The sequence below is a fragment of the Cyanistes caeruleus genome, chromosome 34 (genome assembly GCF_971803275.1).
Source record: "Cyanistes caeruleus chromosome 34, bCyaCae1.hap1.1, whole genome shotgun sequence".
In the NCBI taxonomy this organism is placed as follows: domain Eukaryota; kingdom Metazoa; phylum Chordata; class Aves; order Passeriformes; family Paridae; genus Cyanistes; species Cyanistes caeruleus.
In genome coordinates this window covers 1,206,859-1,225,776 of record NC_141735.1, presented here as the reverse complement: position 1 = coordinate 1,225,776, position 18,918 = coordinate 1,206,859, and the positions used below count along the sequence as shown (strand labels likewise).

The following is an 18,918-nucleotide window of genomic DNA, read 5'->3' as shown; positions in this document are numbered from 1 at the left end:
CCCCCCCCGACCCCCCAAATTTCCCCCCCCGGGGTGCTGCACACCCCGATAAGGCGGCGCTTCCTGACCCCCCCCCGCCCCAGTTCCGGAGCGTCCCCGTGCTGGGATGAACTGGGAGGGACTGGGGGGGACTGGGGGGTACTGGGGGGGGACTGGGGGGGACTGGGAGGGACTGGGGGACACTGGGGGGACTGGGGGGGACTGGGGGGGACTGGGGGGGACTGGGAGGGACTGGGGGGACTGGGGGGGACTGGGGGATACTGGGGGATACTGGGGGATACTGGGAGCACTGGAACCGCGCGACCCCCGCAATGAGGGGAACTGGGAGCGCTGGGATGCGGGATGCTGGAGCAACTGGGAGCACTGGGAGGGACTGGGAAGGGGCTCAGGGGAGACACTCGGGGGGTCCCGCACCTCCCTCTGACCCTCCCCGACCACGAGACCCCCCGACACCCCTCGGGACCCCCCCGGATCCCCCCCAGGACCCCTCGGGACCCCCCAGTCCAGCCCCACCTGCTCCGGCGGCCGCGGCGGGGAGGACACAGCGAGGGGCGGAGCCGGAATTTGGGGGGTCGGGGGGAGGTTTTGGGGTGCCCCAGGGGGATGTGGGGGGCGGGGCCGGGGTTTGGGGGAGGCCCCGGGCGTTTTTGGGGGTTCCTGGGTGGGGCGAGGGGGGGGGAAGTGGTTTGTGGTTCAACAGAAAGGCGGCACCGCCCTGGGGAGGGGGCGAAGACGCCCCCAGACCCTCCGGAGCCCCCCCAAACTCCCCCCGGGCACCCCAAATTCACCCAAATAAAACAACGAGGTTTAGGTGACCCCAGGAGAACGAAAAACACCGAATTTCGGTCGTTTCTCTTTTTTTTTGTTTGTTTTTTTATTATTTTTTTCCTCCCTCCTAAACTTAATTCCTTTAATTAATTCCTTTAATTAATTCCTTTAATTCTTTTCTTTCTTTTTAGGGGGGGGGAACCCCCAAATCCCCCCTCCCCAAATCTCCCAGTGATGCCGCAGAGCCCCCCACCCGCTTCCCGCAGCGGTGGGGAGGGAGAGGGGAGACCCCCGCCCCAAATAAAATTAAAACCGACCAAAGGAGCCCCAAATGTCGGGGATTCCCCTGTTGGAGGCACAGGGTGGGCTCGAGGTTGTCCTGAGGGGGTTTTGGGGGTCCCGAGAAGATTTCCGGGGGGTTCCCGGGGGGGTCCCCCACAATTCCCGGGGGAGGGAATGCTCTGGGGTGAATTTGGGGGATTTTGGGGTGCGGGATTCAGAGGTGCCCTGTACAGGGGAGTTCTGGGGGGGGTCCCAGGGGGTTCCGGGGGGGTTCCGGGGGGGGGTCCCCGTTATTCCCGGGCGTCATCGGGGGCGGGGATGCGCTGCCGGCTGGGCTCGCACCCCCAAATCTCCCGCGCGTACTGAGCGATCGTGCGGTCACTCGAGAACTTTCCGGCGGCCGCCACGTTCCGGATCACGGTCCGGGTCCATTCCCGAGGGTTCTGGGGTGTCCCGGGGGGCGTCAGGACCGGGGAACCCCCAAAGGCACCCCCAGACCCCCGCCTGTCTTCACCCGGACACCCCCAAACTGCCGCGTCCCCCCCTCCCCCCCTCCCCGTGTGTCCCCGTGAGGTTTTGGGGTCGCCCCCCCCCCCCCAACACCTGAGGACCCCCTCGGTGCCCCCCTTTTCCTCCCCATGGGGTTTTGGGGACCCCCCCCCAGCACCTCCCTTGGGTTTAGAGACCCCTCCCCACCCCCTCTGCGCCCCCCCCCGGGGTTTTGGGGAGCCCCCCCAAAGCCTCGCCGGGGTTTTGGGGAGGGTCCCTTGGGGGGCGTCACTTCGGGGGTCCCTTGGGTGTCACTTCGGGGGTCCCTTTTGGGGGAATCCCCTTTTGGGGGGGCGTCACTTCGGGGGGAATCTCTTTGGGGATCACTTCGGGGGTCTTTCTTTTGGGGGGGGGGTGGGTCCCATTTGGGGAGGGGTCCCCACCTTGTAGAGGGCGCTGACTTTCTCCTGGCACTTCACGTACGCCTCGTAATCCGCGAACACCTTAAACCTGGGCGGGGGGGGATGGGAGGGGTCATCCCAGGGGTCCGGGACCCCCCCCAATCGCGATATGAACCCCGACATCCCCCCCCGACCCCCCCCAACCCCAATCCCCCATCACTCCACCCCCCCTCCCTGCAGCCCCCTCCCCGCTCCGGCCCCGCTATCGCGACTCCCCCGCCCCGCGGGGCTCCTGTCGCGACCTGTCGTGATTCATCAGCATGTTGACGATGTCGCGGAACAGGTCGGGCTGCCGGGGGCTGAAGAAGCCGGAGCTGAGCTGGTCCACGGCCTGGCGGAGCTCGGGCAGGCGGTCGTAATATTCCTGAGCCCGGTACCTGGGGGGGTTTTGGGGGGGCTTGAGGGGGTCCTGGGGGGGTTTGGGGGGTTTCAGGGGGCTTGAGGGGGTCCTGGGGGGGTTTTAGGGGGTTTGGGGGGGGGCTTGAGGGGGTCCTGGGGGGTTTTAGGGGGTTTGGGGGGGGCTTGAGGGGGTCCTGGGGGGGTCCTGGGGGTTTTGGGGGGGCTTGAGGGGGTCCTGGGGGGTTTTAGGGGGTTTGGGGGGGGCTTGAGGGGGTCCTGGGGGGGTCCTAGGGAGGTTTTGGGGGGGCTTGAAGGAGTCCTGGGGGGGTCCTGGGGGTTTTGGGGGGGCTTGAGGGGGTCCTGGGGGGTTTGTGGGGGCTTGAGGGAGTCCTGGGGGGGATTTTGGAAGGGGTTTGGAGGACTTTGGGGGGATCCTGGGGGGTTTTGGGGGGCAGTTTTAGGTGGATTTGTGGGAGGTTCGGAAGGGTTTGGGGGGGAGGGGTTTGGAGGGAATTTGGGGAGCTTTGGGGGGGTCTCATGGAGGTTTTGGGGGGGATCGGGGAGGTTTTGGGGGAGTTGGGGAGATTTGAGGAGGTCACTGGGTGCCATGGGGAGGGGTCAGGGTGGGGGTCAGGGTGCCATGGGGGGGTCAGGGTGGGGGTCAGGGTGGGGGTCAGGGTGGGGGTCAACGTGCCATGGGGGGGTCAGGGTGCCATGGGGGGGGGTCACTGGGTGCCATGGGGAGGGGTCAGGGTGGGAGTCAGGGTGCCATGGGGGGGTCAGGGTGCCATGGGGGGGTCAGGGTGGGGGTCAGGGTGCCATGGGGGGGGGTCAGGGTGGGAGTCAGGGTGCCATGGGGGGGGTCAGGGTGCCATGGGGGGGGGTTCACTGGGTGCCACCATCACTCAGCGGGGGGGTCCCCCCAAGACCCCCACCCCTTCCTGTCGAGCGCCTCCACGTCGGGCACCCTCATGCCGAAGATGAAGAGATTCTCCTCGCCCGCCTCCTCCGCCATCTCCACGTTGGCGCCGTCCATGGTGCCGATGGTCAGAGCCCCGTTCAGCATGAACTTCATGTTCCCCGTGCCCGACGCCTCCGTGCCCGCCGTGGAGATCTGCTCCGACAGGTCCGCGGCCGGGATCACTGCGATAGCGGGCGATAGCAGCGTTATATCGGGCGATATCGCGGTTATATCGGGTTATATCGGGCGATATCGGGTTATATCGGGGTTTTATCGGGGGTTATTCGGGTTATATCGGGCGATATCGGGGGTTATCGGAGTTATATCAGGGTTATATCAGGGTTATATCAGGGTTATTAGGGTTATATCGGGGTTATATCAGGTTATATCGGGGATTATTTCGGGGGTTATCGGGGGTTATTAGGATTATATCAAGGGTTATTAGGGTTATATTGGGTTATATCAGGTTATATCGGGGTTTTATCGGGGGTTATTAGGATTATATCGAGGGTTATTCGGGTTATATCGGGGGTTATCGGGGGTTATTCGGGTTATATCGGGGTTATATCAGGGGTTATTAGGATTATATCGAGGGTTATTCGGGTTATATCGGGGTTATATCAGGTTATATCAGGTTATATCGGGATTTTATCGGGGGTTATTAGGGTTATATCAGGGTTATTAGGGTTATATCGGGGTTATATCGGGGTTATATCAGGTTTTATCAGAGTTATATCGGGATTTTATCGGGGGTTATTAGGGTTATATCGGGGTTATATCAGGTTATATCGGGGTTTTATCGGGGGTTATATCAGAGTTATATCAGGCAATATCGGGGGGTACCAGGGTGTATCGGGGTTTTATCGGGGGGGTATTGGGGTGTATCGGGAGTGTTGGGGTGACACCAGGTGACAGTCGGGTGATATCGGGATATCTGGTGACATTGAAGTGATATCGGGATGATATCGGGGTGATATCAGGATGATATCGGGGTGATATCGGGATGATATCGGGGGATATCGGGTGATATCGGGTGATATCGGGATGATATCGGGATGATATCGGGGTGATATCGGGATGATATCGGGATGATATCAGGATGATATCGGGATGATATCGGGTGATATCGGGTGATATCGGGGGATATCGGGATGATATCGAGATGATATCGGGATGATATCGAGATGATATCGGGATGATATCAAGATGATATCAGGATGATATCGGGTGATATCGGGATGATATCAGGATGATATCAGGATGATATCGGGTGATATCGGGTGATATCGGGTGATATCGGGTGATATCGGGATGATATCGGGGTGTCTGTGGCCGGAGCAGGACAAACGAGGCACTCTCGGGGTGCCCAGGCTGCTTTTGGGGCAGATTTTGGGGTTCTGAGATGGTTTTGGGGGGCGGTTTTGGGGGGGGGGTTCACCTGCTCTCGGTTTCAGGGATGTTTTTGGGGTTCAGGGGGGTTTTTGGGGTTCAGGGGGGTTTTGGGGGTTCAGGGGGGTTTTTGGGGTCCCCCACCCTTCTCGGCCAGCGACACCCGGTAATTCTCCAGGAACAGAACCCGTAGTGAGGATTTGGGATTTTGGGGTGGTTCAGGGGTGGTTTGGGGCTGTTCAGGGGGGTTTTTGGGGTTCAGGGGGGTTTTGGGGGTTCAGGGGGGTTTTTGGGGTCCCCCACCCTTCTCGGCCAGCGACACCCGGTAATTCTCCAGGAACAGAACCCGTAGTGAGGATTTGGGATTTTGGGGTGGTTCAGGGGTGGTTTGGGGCTGTTCAGGGGTGGTTTTGGGGTGGTTTCAGGGATGTTTTTGGGGTTCAGGGGGGTTTTTGGGGTCCCCCACCCTTCTCGGCCAGCGACACCCGGTAATTCTCCAGGAACAGAACCCGTAGTGAGGATTTGGGATTTTGGGGTGGTTCAGGGGTGGTTTGGGGCTGTTCAGGGGTGGTTTTGGGGTGGTTTCAGGGATGTTTTTGGGGTTCAGGGGGGTTTTTGGGGTCCCCCACCCTTCTCGGCCAGCGACACCCGGTAATTCTCCAGGAACAGAACCCGCAGTGAGGATTTGGGATTTCGGGGTGGTTCAGGGGTGGTTTGGGGCTGTTCAGGGGTGGTTTTGGGGTGGTTTCAGGGATGTTTTTGGGGTTCAGGGGGGTTTTTGGGGTCCCCCACCCTTCTCGGCCAGCGACACCCGGTAATTCTCCAGGAACAGAACCCGCAGCCGGTCGCCCACGGCCGGGTCCTGGTTCACCACGTCCCCGATGGCCGTCACCAGCCTGATGATCATCTTGGCCATGTGGTACCCGGGGGCGGCCTGGGGGGCACCCCAAAACACTCAGAGACCCCCAAATTCCCTCAGGGACCCCCCCCCAGAAACCTCTCACACCCATTGGGAACCCCCCACCCCAAACCCCCTCAGGTTCCCAATCCTGAGTCCCCACAGAAGCCCCAAAACCTTCCTGAAACCCCCCAAAAAAACCCCCAAAAAAACCCCAAAAAGCAAAAAAAACCCGAAAAACCCCAAATCCCCCCAAAAAACCCCAAATCCCCCCCAAAAAACCCCAAATCCCCCTCACCTTGCCCCCGATCATGATGGTTCGGGGCACGAAAGGTTTCCCAGGGTCCTTCCTGATCCCTGAAATTTGGGGGGGACCCCAAAATGGGAGGACCATGAGTCAAGGGGGATCCTCGGAATTTGGGGAGGGGTCCCCGAGGGGTTCTGGGGGGGTCTCGGGGCAGTTTGGGGGAGCCCGAGGAGGTTTTTCATGGCGGGGACGAAGGGGGGAGGGGGATCGGGGGGTTTTTGGGGGGTCCCAGAAGGATTTGGGTTTTTCTGGGGGGAGTCCCAGGAGGATTTGGGGTTTTTTGGGGGGGTCCCAGGAGGATTTGGGGTTTTTTGGGGGGGTCCCAGGAGGATTTGGGTTTTTTTGGGGGGGTCCCAGGAGGATTTGGGGTTTTTTGGGGGGGGTCCCAGGAAGATTTGAGGGATTTTGGGGGTCCCCACTGACACCTGTAGAGGGTTGAAGCAGTTGGGGGGGGTCCCTTTTGGGGTCCCTGTGGGGTTTGGGGTGGTCCCAGGGGGTTACCCGTGGATGGGGGGGTCCTGGGGGGGGGGGATTTTGGGGAGGTCTCGGGGGGGGTCTGGGATTCCCCAGGGGTCCCCACTGAGGTGATGACGTGGGGGGAGTCCCAGGGGGTGGCCGGGGTCTCACCGAGTGGGGAGGGGTCCCGGGGGGCTCTGGGGACCCCCACTCACGGTTGTAGAGGTGCAGGAATTGGGGGTCCCGGGGGGGGCTCAATGCCAGTGCGGGTATTCTCGGTGGGGGTTGGGGGTTTTGGGGGGAGTTCCCCGAGTGGGGAGGGGTCTCGGGGGGCTCTGGGGACCCCCACTCATGGTTGATGAAGTGCGGGAATTGGGGGTCTCGGGGGGGATTTTGGGGACCCCCCCACAATTGATGAGGTGCAAGAATTGGGGGTCCCGGGGGGGGGGTGGGGCTCAATCCCAGCTCGCTTTTCCTCGGTGGGGGAGGGGTTGGGGGTTTTGGGGGGGGGGTTTCCCGGGTGGGGAGGGGTCCCGGGGAGCTCTGGGGACCCCCACTCATGCTTGATGAGGTGCAAGAATTGGGGGTCCCAAGGGGGGCTCAATCCCAGTGCGGGTATTCTCGGTGGGGGAGGGGTTGGGGGTTTTGGGGGGGGGGTTCCCGGGTGGGGAGGGGTCCCGGGGGGCTCTGGGGACCCCCACTCACGGTTGTAGAGGGTGATGATGTGCAGGCAGTTCAGCAGCTGCCGCTTGTACTCGTGGATCCGCTTCACCTGCACGTCGAAGATGGAGGCGGGGTTCACCCGCACCCCCGACACCTTCTCCAGGTACGCCGCGAACTTCACCTTGTTCTCCTGGGGTTTGGGGGGCGGAAAAAGGGGGTGGGGGCTCGGCCGGGACCCCCCTGACAGCCCCCCGAAAGGGCTCGGCCGCACCCCCCACACCTTGTCCAGGTGAGCCCTGAGCGTCACCTTGATCACCTGAGGTGGGGGAAGGGCTGCTGAGAACCCCCCCCATGGGTTCTCCCAGGTCACCCGGGGTCACCCGGGACCCCCCGGGACCCCCCGGGACCCCCCGGACCCCCCAGGACCCCCCGGGACCCCCCAGCCCCCCGTACCTGCTTGACCTTGGCCACGTCCCGGATGAAACTTTCGTCGTCCACGAAGTCCTGGAGCCGCCGCAGCTGATCCAGGTCGGACACGAAATCCTCCCCGATGCGCTGGGAGAGCGGGGAGAGCCCCAGGTGAGCTCCAGGTGAGCCCCAGGTGAGCCCCAGGTGATCCCAGGTGATCCCAGGTGATCCCAGGTGAGCCCAGGTGAGCCCCAGGTGAGCTCCAGGTGCACCCCAGCTGACCCCAGGTGACCCCAGCTGATCCCAATTGATCCCAGGTGAGCTCCAGGTGGGCTCCAGCTGATCCCAGTTGATCCCAAGGTGTTCCCAGTTGATCCCAGTTGATCCCAGGTGATCCCAGGTGACCCCAGTTGATCCCAGCTGATCCCAGGTGAGCCCCAGGTGCTCCCAGGTGATCCCAGGTGATCATGGCTGATCCCAGTTGACCCCAGGTGAGCCCAAGGTGTTCCCAGTTGACCCCAGGTGCTCCCAGTTGATCCCAGGTGAGCCCCAGCTGATCCCAGTCGATCCCAGGTGCTCCCAGGTGATCCCCAGGTGATCCCAGGTGCTCCCAGGTGCTCCCAGGTGCTTCCAGGTGCTCCCCAGGTGCTCCCAGGTGATCCCCAGCTGATCTCAGGTGACCCCAGGTGCTCCCAGGTGCTCCCAGGTGCTCCCAGGTGCTCCCCAGGTGCTCCCAGGTGCTCCCAGGTGAGCCCCAGCTGATCCCAGTCGATCCCAGTCGATCCCAGGTGCTCCCAGGTGCTCCCAGGTGCTCCCAGGTGATCCCCAGCTGATCTCAGGTGACCCCAGGTGCTCCCAGGTGCTCCCAGGTGCTCCCAGGTGCTCTCACCTGCGCGATGACCTCGGCCAGGCCGGGGTTGCACATCACCAGCCACCGCCTCGGGGTGATGCCGTTGGTTTTGTTCTGGAACTTGTGGGGCTCCAGCTCATAAAAATCCTTAAACCTGGGGGGGACACGGGGACATGGGGACACCTGGGGACACCTGGGGACACCTGGAGGGGGGACATGGGGACACCTGGGGGGACATGGGGACACCTGGAGGGGGATATGGGGACACCTGGGGGGGGACATGGGGACACCTGGGGGGACATGGGGACACCTGGGAGGACATGGGGACACCTGGGGGGACATGGGGACACCTGGGGGGGGACATGGAGACACCTGGGGGGACATGGGGACACCTGGGGGGGACATGGGGACACCTGGGGATACCTGGGGGGACATGGGGGGGACATGGGGGGGACACGGGGATGCCTGGGGACACCTGGGGACACCTGGGGACACCCGGGGATGGGGACAGGGACACGTGGGGATCCCAGTAGGGATTTGGGGGCCAGGTGGGACCAGGGAGATTTGGGGGGGGGGGGGGTTGGGGGAGCCAAGGTGGATTTGGGGGTGGAATTTGGGGGCCGGTCGGGATTTGGGGTTCTGGGGGTGGCCCCACACGAGCCCGAGGATCCGGGGGCAGATCCAGGGGGGCTCGGGGAGATTTGGGGTGGGGGGTTTGGGGGGGTCGTACACGCTGTCCTTGAGGATCTGGGAGTGGATTTCGGCCACGCCGTTGACGGCGTGCGAGCCCACGATGCACAGGTGCGCCATGTTGATCCTCTTCACCGCGCCCTCCTCCACCAGCGACATCCGCCGCAGCCGCTCCAGGTCCCCGGGGAACGAGGAGTACACGCGCTGGGGGGGCGGGGGGCTTTGGGGGGACACCGGAGCCGCGGAGACCCCCCCCCGGTGTCACCCCGGTGTCACCCCCAGGGACACCAGACCCGCAGAGACCCCCCCGGTGTCACCCCGGTGTCACCCCCAGGGACACCAGACCCGCAGAGACCCCCCTGGTGTCACCCCCGGTGTCACCCCCAGTGCCACCACACCGACCCCCTCATTGTCCCCCTCTGGGACACCCTGAGACCACCCCCCCTAAAGTCACCCAGCTGTGGGACACCCCCAGCCCCCTCCCCACACCCAAACCGCGCAGGAATTCGACCCCCAGGTGTCCCAGGTGTGCCAGGTGCCCCCCAGATGTCCCCCAGATGTCCCCCGGGTGTCCCCCAGGTGTTCCCAGATGTCCCCCAGGTGTCCCCAGGTGTGTCCCAGGTTCCCTCCAGGTGTCCCAGATGTCCCCCAGGTGTCCCCAGATGTCCCCCAGGTGTCCCCAGGTGTGTCCCAGGTGCCCTCCAGGTGTCCCAGATGTCCCCCAGGTGCCCCCCAGGTGTCCCCAGATGCCCCCCAGATACCCCCCAGGTGTCCCAGATGTCCCCCGGGTGTCCCCCAGGTGTCCCAGATGTCCCCCAGGTGCCCCCCAGGTGTCCCAGATGTCCCCCAGATGCCCCCCAGATGTCCCCCAGGTGTCCCAGATGCCCTCCAGGTGTCCCCAGGTGTGTCCCAAGTTCCCTCCAGGTGCCCCCCAGGTGTCCCCAGATGTCCCCAGATGTCCCCAACACCCCCCCAAACCTCCTGCCTGCCGGGAGCTCTCTCTACCCCCAAACCCCGGGGGCTCCCCGCCCCTCGGGACCCCCCGGGACCCCCCGATTTTTGCGGCCCCCAGACTCACGTCGAGGAAGCGCTGGTTGATCTCGTAGATGAGCTGCAGGTGCCGCGGCAGCAGCGACTCGAGCAGGTGAACCGGCCACCGCTCCAGGGCCTCGGGCAGCACCGTGTGGTTCGTGTAGGCGCAGGTGCGCACCGTGATGTCCCAGGCCTGGGGGGGACACGCGGGGAGACCCCCGGAGCGACCCAGAGTGACCCGGAGTGACCCCCAGACTGACCCCCAATGACCCCTGGAGTGACCCCCGGAGTGACCCCCGGAATTACCCCAGGAGTGACCCGGAGTGACCCCAGAGTGACCCCCAGACTGACCCCCAGTGACCCCTGGAGTGACCCCCGGAGTGACCCGGAGTGACGCGGAGTGACCCCTGGAGTGACCCCCAGAGTGAGTGACCCCCAGAGTGAGTGACCCCAGAGTGACCCCTGGAGTGACTCCCAGTGACCCCCAGAGTGACCCTGAGTGACCCCTGGAGTGACCCCAGGAGTGACCCCCGGAGTGACCCCAGGAGTGACCCCTGGAGTGACCTCCGAAATGACCCCCGGAGTGACCCCAGGAGTGACCCCCAGAGTGACCCCCGGAATGACCCCCAGAGTGACCCCCAGAGTGACCCCCAGAGTGACCCCCAGTGACCCCAGGAGTAACCCCCGGAGTGACCCCCGGAATGACCCCTGGAGTGACCCCCAGTGACCCCAGGAGTGACCCCTGGAGTGACCCCCAGTGACCCCCGGAGTGACCCCCGGAGTGACCCTCAGAGTGACCCCAGAGTGACCCCAGAGTGACCCCCAGAGTGACCCCAGAGTGACCCCCAGTGACCCAGAGTGACCCCAGAGTGACCCCCAGTGACCCCAGAGTGACCCCAGAGTGACCCCCAGTGACCCAGAGTGACCCCCAGTGACCCCCAGAGTGACCCCCAGTGACCCCTGGAGTGACCCCCAGTGACCCAGAGTGACCCCAGAGTGACCCCCAGTGACCCCAGAGTGACCCCAGAGTGACCCCCAGTGACCCCCGCCCCCCATGGCCAGCCCCGCACCCGGGGGGACGCAGCGTGCAGCGAGCCGCGGGTTTTGGGGAGGTTTGGGGGGATTTGGGGGGTTTGGGCTCGGTTTTCAGAGGATTCGGAGGATTTGGGTGGGTTCTGGGGAGGTTTTGGGGGTGTTGGGGGGGTTTGCGGGGGTTTGGGGGATTTTGGGGGGCTTTTTGGGGGATTTTGCGGGGTTTGGGGAGTTTTGTGTGGATTTTGCGGGGGTTTTGGGTGAGTTTTTTGGGGAAATTTTGGGGGAGGTTCGGGTTTTTTTGGCGGTGTTTAGGGGGTTTTGGGGGAGGTTCGGGATTTTTTTGGGGGGGGTTTGGGAGGGTTTTGGGGAGGGTCTGCTCCCGGCGTGTCCCCCCCGAGCCCACCTGGTCCCATCCCAGCTTCTCCTCGTCCAGCAGGATCCTCATCAGCTCCGGGATGGCCAGCGAGGGGTGGGTGTCGTTCAGCTGGATCGCCACCTGCGCTGCCGGGGAGGGGTCAGGGGGGCTCCGAGCGGGGTTTTGGGGGGCTCCGGGGGGAAGTTTCGGGGTTCACCTTGTCGGGGAAGCTGTCGAAGGATGTTCGCACGGGGTCGCGGCTGCCGAACTTGGCGGATTTGAAGCGCCGGACGATGTCGTGGAGCGTGGCCGCCACCACGAAATATTCCTGCTTCAGCCGCAGCTCCTTCCCCTCGAAAAACTGGGGGTTCCTCCCCGTGAGACCCCAAACAGCCCCCCAAAATTCCTTCCCCTCGAAAAACTGGGGGTTCCTCCCCGTGAGACCCCCGAACAGCCCCCCCAAAACTCCTTCCCCTCGAAAAACTGGGGGTTCCCCCCCGTGAGACCCCAAAACAGCCCCCCCAAAACTCCTTCCCCTCGAAAAACTGGGGGTTCCCCCCCGTGAAACCCCAAAATAGCCCCCCCAAAACTCCTTCCCCTCGAAAAACTGGGGGTTCCCCCCCGTGAGACCCCTCCCCAGAGGGTTCCTCAGGACCCTCCCCCACGTTACATTTGGGGTGTTTTTGATGTTCTCGGCCAGGTTTGGGGGTCCCCAGACCCCCCCAGACCCCCCGGTTCTCACATTGTCACAGGGGTACAGCACGCAGGGGATGTTCTCAGCCAGATTTGGGGGTCCCCAGCCCCCCCCAGCCCCCCCCAGCCCCCCCATTTCTCACGTTGTCATTGGGGTACAGCACACGGGAGATGTTCTCGGCCAGGTTCCGGTCCAGCACGGCCTGGACGTACCCCCCGACATTGACTGGGGGGGGACAGAGGGACTCAGGGGGGCTCTGGGGGGACCCCCGAGGGTGGGGGGAGGGCTCAGGGGTGAGGGGTTTGTTGGGGAGCAAGGGAAGGTTTGGGGGTGCGTTCCTTTGAGGGGCATTCGGGGGTCTGCAGGATATTTGGGGGTGCGGGGGGGGGTCCCTCCGGGGGTCTGCGGGATGTTTGGGGGTGCGGGGGGGTCCCTCCGGGGGTCTGCGGGATGTTTGGGGGTGCGGGGGGTTCCCTCCGGGGGTCTGCGGGATGTTTGGGGGTGCGGGGGGGGTCCCTCCGGGGGTCTGCGGGATGTTTGGGGGTGCGGGGGGGTCCCTCCGGGGGTCTGCGGGATGTTTGGGGGTGCGGGGGGGTCCCTCCGGGGGTCTGCGGGATGTTTGGGGGTGCGGGGGGGTCCCTCCGGGGGTCTGCGGGATGTTTGGGGGTGCGGGGGGGTCCCTCCGGGGGTCTGCGGGATGTCTGGGGGCATGTGGGGGGTCCCTGGGTGGAGCTGGGGGGCTCCTGGAGGGGTTTGGGGGGGCACCACCACCCTAAGAGGAGAATTTGGGGGTGAAGGGTGGGCAAAGGGGGTCAAGGAGGGGGGGGGGGACGGACAAGGGGGGAGGGGATTTGGGGTTCCGGGGTGGGTTTGGGGTGGGTTTGGGGGGTTTTGGGGCACTCACAGTCCTTGAGGTTGAAGTCGTTGGGGGCCCGCGCTGACCAGAGGCGCAGGGTGTTGACGGTGTTGTTGCGGTAGCCGGGGACAGGTGTGTCATAGGGCAGGGCCAGCACCACCTGCGGGGGACACGCGCGTGTGCAAGGGACCCCCCCCCAAAACACTCACAGACCCCCCCCAACCCCCCCGAGCTGCAGCACAGCCCCTCCCCCTCCCCGCGCCTCAGCCCATCCCCCCCACCCCCGCTCGGGTGTGGTCAGTGTGTGACACCTGGGTGGCACCCGGGTGACACTTGTGTGACACGGGCGTGTGCAAGGGACCCCCCCCAAAACACTCACAGACCCCCCCCCAACCCCCCCGAGCTGCAGCACAGCCCCTCCTCCTCCCCGCACCCACTTGGGTCCCACCCGTGTCACACCCGTGTCACACCCGTGCCACACCCGTGTCACACCCGTGTCACACCCGTGCCACACCCGTGCCACACCCGTGTCACACCCGCGTGTCCAGCCACTCTCTGTGTCCTTCCTGTCCCCTCACACACCTGTGCCCCACCTGTACCCTCACCTGTAACCCCCCCCCGTGTCACACCCGTGTCCCCCCGTGCCCACCTGCGTGTCCAGCCACCTGGCCCCGCCCGGCCCGTGTCCCCCCGGTGTCCCCGTGTCCCCCCGGTGTCCCTGAGCCGGTGTCCCCGTGTCCCCCTGGTGTCCCCCCGTGCCCACCTCCGTGTCCAGCCACCTGCCCCCCCCCGGCCCGTGTCCCCCCGGTGCCCCCCGTGTCCCCCCGGTGCCCCCCCCGTGTCCCCCCGGTGTCCCCCCGTGCCCCCCGGTGTCCCCCCCGTGCCCACCTGCGTGTCCAGCCACCTGGCCCCCCCCGGCCCGTGTCCCCCCCGTGTCCCCCCGGTGTCCCCCCCGTGTCCCCCCCGGTGTCCCCCCGGTGTCCCCCCGGTGTCCCCCCGGTGTCCCCCCGTGCCCACCTGCGTGTCCAGCCACCTGGCCCCCCCCGGCCCGTGTCCCCCCCGTGTCCCTTCGGTGTCCCCCCGTGTCCCCCCGGTGTCCCCGTGTCCCCCCGGTGTCCCCCCGTGCCCACCTGCGTGTCCAGCCACCTGGCCCCGCCCGGCCCGTGTCCCCCCGGTGTCCCCGTGTCCCCCCGGTGTCCCCCCCGTGTCCCCCCGGTGTCCCCCCGTGCCCCCCGGTGTCCCCCCCGTGCCCACCTGCGTGTCCAGCCACCTGGCCCCCCCCGGCCCGTGTCCCCCCGGTGTCCCCGTGTCCCCCCGGTGTCCCTGAGCCGGTGTCCCCGTGTCCCCCCGTGTCCCCCCGGTGCCCCCCCGTGCCCACCTGCGTGTCCAGCCACCTGGCCCCCCCCGGCCCGTGTCCCCCCGGTGCCCCCCGTGTCCCCCCGGTGTCCCCCGTGTCCCCCCGGTGTCCCCCCGTGCCCACCTGCGTGTCCAGCCACCTGGCCCCGCCCGGCCCGTGCTCCACTCTCCCGTAGAAATGCACCGGGATCATGTACTCGGGCCTCGCCTTCTCCCAGGGGTTCCCGTAGCGCAGCCAATCGTCGGCTTCTTCCACCTGGGGGGACCCCCAAACACCTGAGACCCCCCCCAAAAAACCCTCCTCAGAGGGACCCCCAGAGACCCCCCCCAAACCCCGCCCCCCCTCCATCCCCAAAAATCCCCCGCGGGATCCACCGGGACTTGATGAACCGCGGGGTCCCCCAGGGACCCCCCGGACCTGCCCCCCCGGGACCCCCCCTCACCTGCCAGCCCCCCCGGGACCCCCCCTCACCTGCCAGCCCCCCCGGGACCCCCCCTCACCTGCCAGCCCCCCGAGATTCGCTGGTTGAAGATCCCGAACTCGTAGCGGATCCCGTAACCGTAGGCGGCGAGACCCAGGGTGGCCATGGAGTCCAGGAAACAGGCTGGGGACACGGGGACACTGGCTCAGGGACACCGGGGGACACCGGGGGACACTGGGGGGCACCGGGGGACACGGGGACAGCGGCTCAGGGACACCGGGGGGCACTGGGGGGCACCGGGGGACACTGGGGGGGCATTGGGGGGCATTGGGGGGGCACCGGGGGGCACTGGGGGACACGGGGACAGCAGCTCAGGGACACCGGGGGACACTGGGGGGCATTGGGGGACACTGGGGGGCACTGGGGGGCATTGGGGGGCACTGGGGGACACGGGGACAGCGGCTCAGGGACACCGGGGGACACTGGGAGGACACTGGGGGGGCACCGGGTGGCACCGGGGGGCACTGGGGGACACGGGGACACCGGGGGGGCACCGGCTCAGGGACACCGGGGGGGCACCGGGGGACACTGGGGGGGCATTGGGGTGCACTGGGGGACACGGGGACAGCGGCTCAGGGACATTAGGGGACATTGGGAGGTCAGGGACACTGGCGAGCACTGGGGGACACGGGGACACTGGCTCAGGGACACTGGGGGGCACTGGGGGGTCAGGTACAGGACACTGGGGGGGACACAGGGGGGGTCGTTGCGGGACAAGTGCCGCAGGGGAGGGGACACAGGGAGGGTCCCCAGAGCCCCAGCACGGCCCTGGAGCCGGGAGGGGACTCTGGGGACATTGGGGGGGCCCAGGGGACATTGGGGGGCTCGGGGGGGTGGGGGGGGGAACGGGAGCATCGCGGGGAGACCCCGGGGACCGGGACCGTCCTGGGGATGTCACCGAGCGGGGAGGGGACACCGGGGACACCCTGGGGACAGCCAGGGAGACCCCGGGGAGGGGGAGTCACTGAGAGGGGAGGACAACGGGGACATGGCGGGGTCCTCTCCAACCCCTTGGGGACCCCCCCGAGACCCCCACCCACCCCCCCCCCCCCCGCACCTGCCAGCCGCCCCAGGCCGCCATTGCCCAGCCCCGCGTCCTCCTCGATCTCCTGCAGCTCCTCCATGTCCAGCCCGAGCTGGGGGTGGGGACAACAGAGCAGGGCTTGGGGGGGACCCCCAAAAACTTCCCCATCCCCCCCTCAGCCCCCCCCGTGTCCCCTCTCTGCCCCCCCTCCCCCCGCATTTCCTCCCGTCCCCCCCCATCCCATTCCCACCCCCAAATCCCGCCGCACCCCCAGGGACAGCCCCACATCGCAGCGTCCCACGACCCCTCCCCAGCCCCCCCAAACCCCCCCAAACCCCCCCAAGCCCCCCCACCTGGTAGAGAGCCTCGTCACAGCCGCTCTGGAGCCCCAAATTCACCATGGTGTTGGTCAGGGTGCGCCCCATGTAGAACTCCAGGGACAGGTAATAGATGCGCTAAAGGGGGGGGGGTCACCGGGGGGGTCACCGGGGGGGTCACCGGAGGGGTCACCGGGGGTCACGGCCACCCCCGCGCCCCCTGGACACCCCCCCCGGCCCCGCCGCCCCCCCGCTATCCGGTGTCGGGATTAAATGGCAGCGGGAAAGGTCAGGATAAATTTAACCGGGTGAAGGGGGGGGGAGGAAGGACCCCCCCCAAGTCCTGATCCCCCCCCCCCCCCGCCGAAATGTACCCCAAAATTGGAACTCCCAAAGTCTGAGACCTCCACAAACCTGCAGCCCCCAAAGCCACGGCTGCCCCCCCCCCCCCCCCCCCGGTGACCCCCCCCCTCAGTTGGGGTCACTCTCACAGCAGCGCTGTTGGGTATGGAGCCCCCAGGACCCCCCAAAACCCCTCCAGGACCCCCCCAGGACCCCCAAACCCCCACCTGGGGGTCCTTCTGTTGTAGCACTGCTGTGTCTGCAGCCCCCAGACCCTCTCAGGACCCCCCAGACCCCCCCCAGGACCCCCCTTTCCCCCCACTTTGGGGCCTTTCTCATTACAGCACTGCTGGGTGTGCAGCCCCCAGACCCTCTCAGGACCCCTCAGACCACCCCAGGACCCCCAAACCCCCACCTTGGGGTCCCTCTCGTGGTGGCACTGCTGCATGCCTGTTCCCCAAACCCCCCCCAGCCCCCCCAGGACCCCCCAAACCCCCACCTTGGGGTCTTCCTCGTGGTGGCACTGCTGGATGTGCAGCCCCCAGACCCACCCAGGACCCCCAAAGCCCCCCAAACCCCCACCTTGGGGTCTTCCTCATGGTGGTACTGCTGGCTGTGCAGCCCCCAGACCCACCCAGGACCCCCCCAGACCCCCCCGGGACCCCCCAAAAATCCACGTTGGGGTCTTCTTCATGGTGGCACTGCTGGGTGTGCAGCCCCCAGACCCCTCCAGACCACCCGGGACCCCCCAGGACCCCCCAAACCCCCACCTTGGGGTCTTCCTCATGGTGGCACTGCTGGGTGTGCAGCCCCCAGACCCACCCAGACCCCCCCAGACCCCTCCAGACCCCCCCGGGACCCCCCAAAAATCCACGTTGGGCTCTTCTTCATGGTGGCACTGCTGGCTGTGCAGCCCCCAGACCCACCCAGGACCCCCAAAGCCCCACCTTGGGGTCTTCCTCATGGTGGCACTGCTGGCTGTGCAGCCCCCAGACCCGCCCAGACCCCCCCAGGACCCCCCAAACCCCCACCTTGGGGTCTTCCTCATGGTGGCACTGCTGGCTGTGCAGCCCCCAGACCCGCCCAGACGCCCCCAGGACCCCCCAAACCCCCACCTTGGGGTCTTCCTCATGGTGGCACTGCTGGCTGTGCAGCCCCCAGACCCCCCCAGACCCCCCCAAACCCCCCCAAACCCCCACCTTGGGGTCCTTCTCGTAGTAGTACTGCTGTGTCCGCAGCCAGCGCCCCACCAGGTGGTCGCGCACGGTGTGCGCCAGCGCGAAGTAATAATCGCGCGATGTCGCGACATTGCGATCCTTGACGAGGGTGAAGTGCAGGTGCCGGTTGAAGTTGCGCTTCAGCTCCCCCACGTTCTCGGCCCCCGCCAGACCCCGCACGCTGATCTGTCGCCGCCGATCCTCGTCGCTCAGCGGTCGCGACATGGCGACAGAGATGGGGGGGGGGTGGTCGCTGGAGACTCAAGGGGGGCTTTGGGGGTCTCTGGGTATCGGGGGTTTGGGGGGTCCGGTTTTGAGGGGGGGTCCGCAGAGATGCGGGTTTTTTGGGGAGCTCAGGAGGGACTCCGGGTGTTTTTTGGGGGGGTCAGGAGGGCTCCGGGTTTTTGGGGGGTTCAGGACTTGGGGGGCTCCGGGCCGGGGGCGGCGGCGGCGGCGGCTCGGCCGCTATGAGCGAGCGGCTGCTTAATTATTAATGAGGGGGCGTGGTCGAAACGGAGCCACGCCCCCATCAAGGTACACAACACACACCTCATCAATTATTCATAAGGGGCGGCGCTCGAATCAGACCACGCCCGCTCTGATTAATTATTCATAAAGGGGCGGGGCATGTGCGCACTGAAGGCCACGCCCCCCGGGACTCTCTCAGACCCCTCCCCAAAAACCGGGGGGTCCCCAATGTTCCTGGGAGAGGGGGGAGGGGTCTCTGTGTGTGTCCCCCACCCCATCCTGAGGTGTCGCGACTGTCGCCGGTTGGGGGGCGGTCCCGGGGGTCTCCCGGGGAGGGGGGGGCGGTGTTTGGGGGGGGGTCCCGGGGGTCTCCCGGGGAGGGGGGGCGGTGTTTGGGGGGGTTGGGGGGTGGTCCCGGGGGTCTCCCGGGGAGAGGGGGCAGTGTTTGGGGGGGGGTCTGTGTGTGTTGTCCCCCTCCCTCCCCGCCCCCCCCCCGCGGTAACCCGATCGCCGCCGAAGGTCGCGACATTCGCGGCGACATTAGCGGTGACCTCGGCGGGTGAGTGACGGCCGCAGGGGGTGGGGGGGGGGTCGCGACCCTCGCGACAGCGGCTCCGGTTTCACGGCGGGGGGGGGCGGGGGGAGGGGACACGGCGAAACCCGACCCCGGTGACGCGGGGGGGGGGGGGGGACACGAGACACGAAATGAGGGGGGGGCCCAACGGGGGTCCCGCTCCTTTATTCATACACAAAAAAAGCGCGGGAGGAGGGGGCGGGGG

General features: G+C 66.4%; 1 protein-coding gene across 1 annotated transcript; it reads right to left on the bottom strand.

Moving 5' to 3' along the window:
• Positions 1 to 849: 849 nt before the first annotated feature.
• Positions 850 to 18,163, bottom strand: PYGM (glycogen phosphorylase, muscle associated). The gene is made up of 20 exons (XM_086870989.1): positions 17,654 to 18,163; positions 16,149 to 16,250; positions 15,829 to 15,907; positions 14,791 to 14,894; positions 14,414 to 14,545; positions 12,982 to 13,093; positions 12,220 to 12,302; positions 11,601 to 11,744; positions 11,432 to 11,524; positions 10,040 to 10,186; positions 9,002 to 9,165; positions 8,311 to 8,425; positions 7,467 to 7,568; positions 7,056 to 7,203; positions 5,886 to 5,944; positions 5,482 to 5,623; positions 3,275 to 3,482; positions 2,243 to 2,377; positions 1,983 to 2,049; positions 850 to 1,493 (listed from the first exon to the last, which is right to left on the bottom strand). The coding sequence occupies exons 1-20, from the start codon at positions 17,894 to 17,896 to the stop codon at positions 1,341 to 1,343; spliced, it is 2,532 nt and encodes an 843-aa protein (XP_086727115.1). The 5' UTR covers positions 17,897 to 18,163; the 3' UTR covers positions 850 to 1,340.
• Positions 18,164 to 18,918: the final 755 nt, after the last annotated feature.

Bases quoted from the DNA above. Each gene is read 5' to 3' on its own strand.
- PYGM (XM_086870989.1), bottom strand. From the start codon at position 17,896: ATGTCGCGACCGCTGAGCGACGAGGATCGGCGGCGACAGATCAGCGTG. The intron at 14,895-15,828 runs GTGCGGGGGGGG...CCGTGTCCCCAG, and splicing joins CGGCCTGGGGCGGCTGGCAG to CCTGTTTCCTGGACTCCATG. The intron at 7,569-8,310 runs GTGAGAGCACCT...CCGCTCTCCCAG, and splicing joins TGGCCGAGGTCATCGCGCAG to CGCATCGGGGAGGATTTCGT.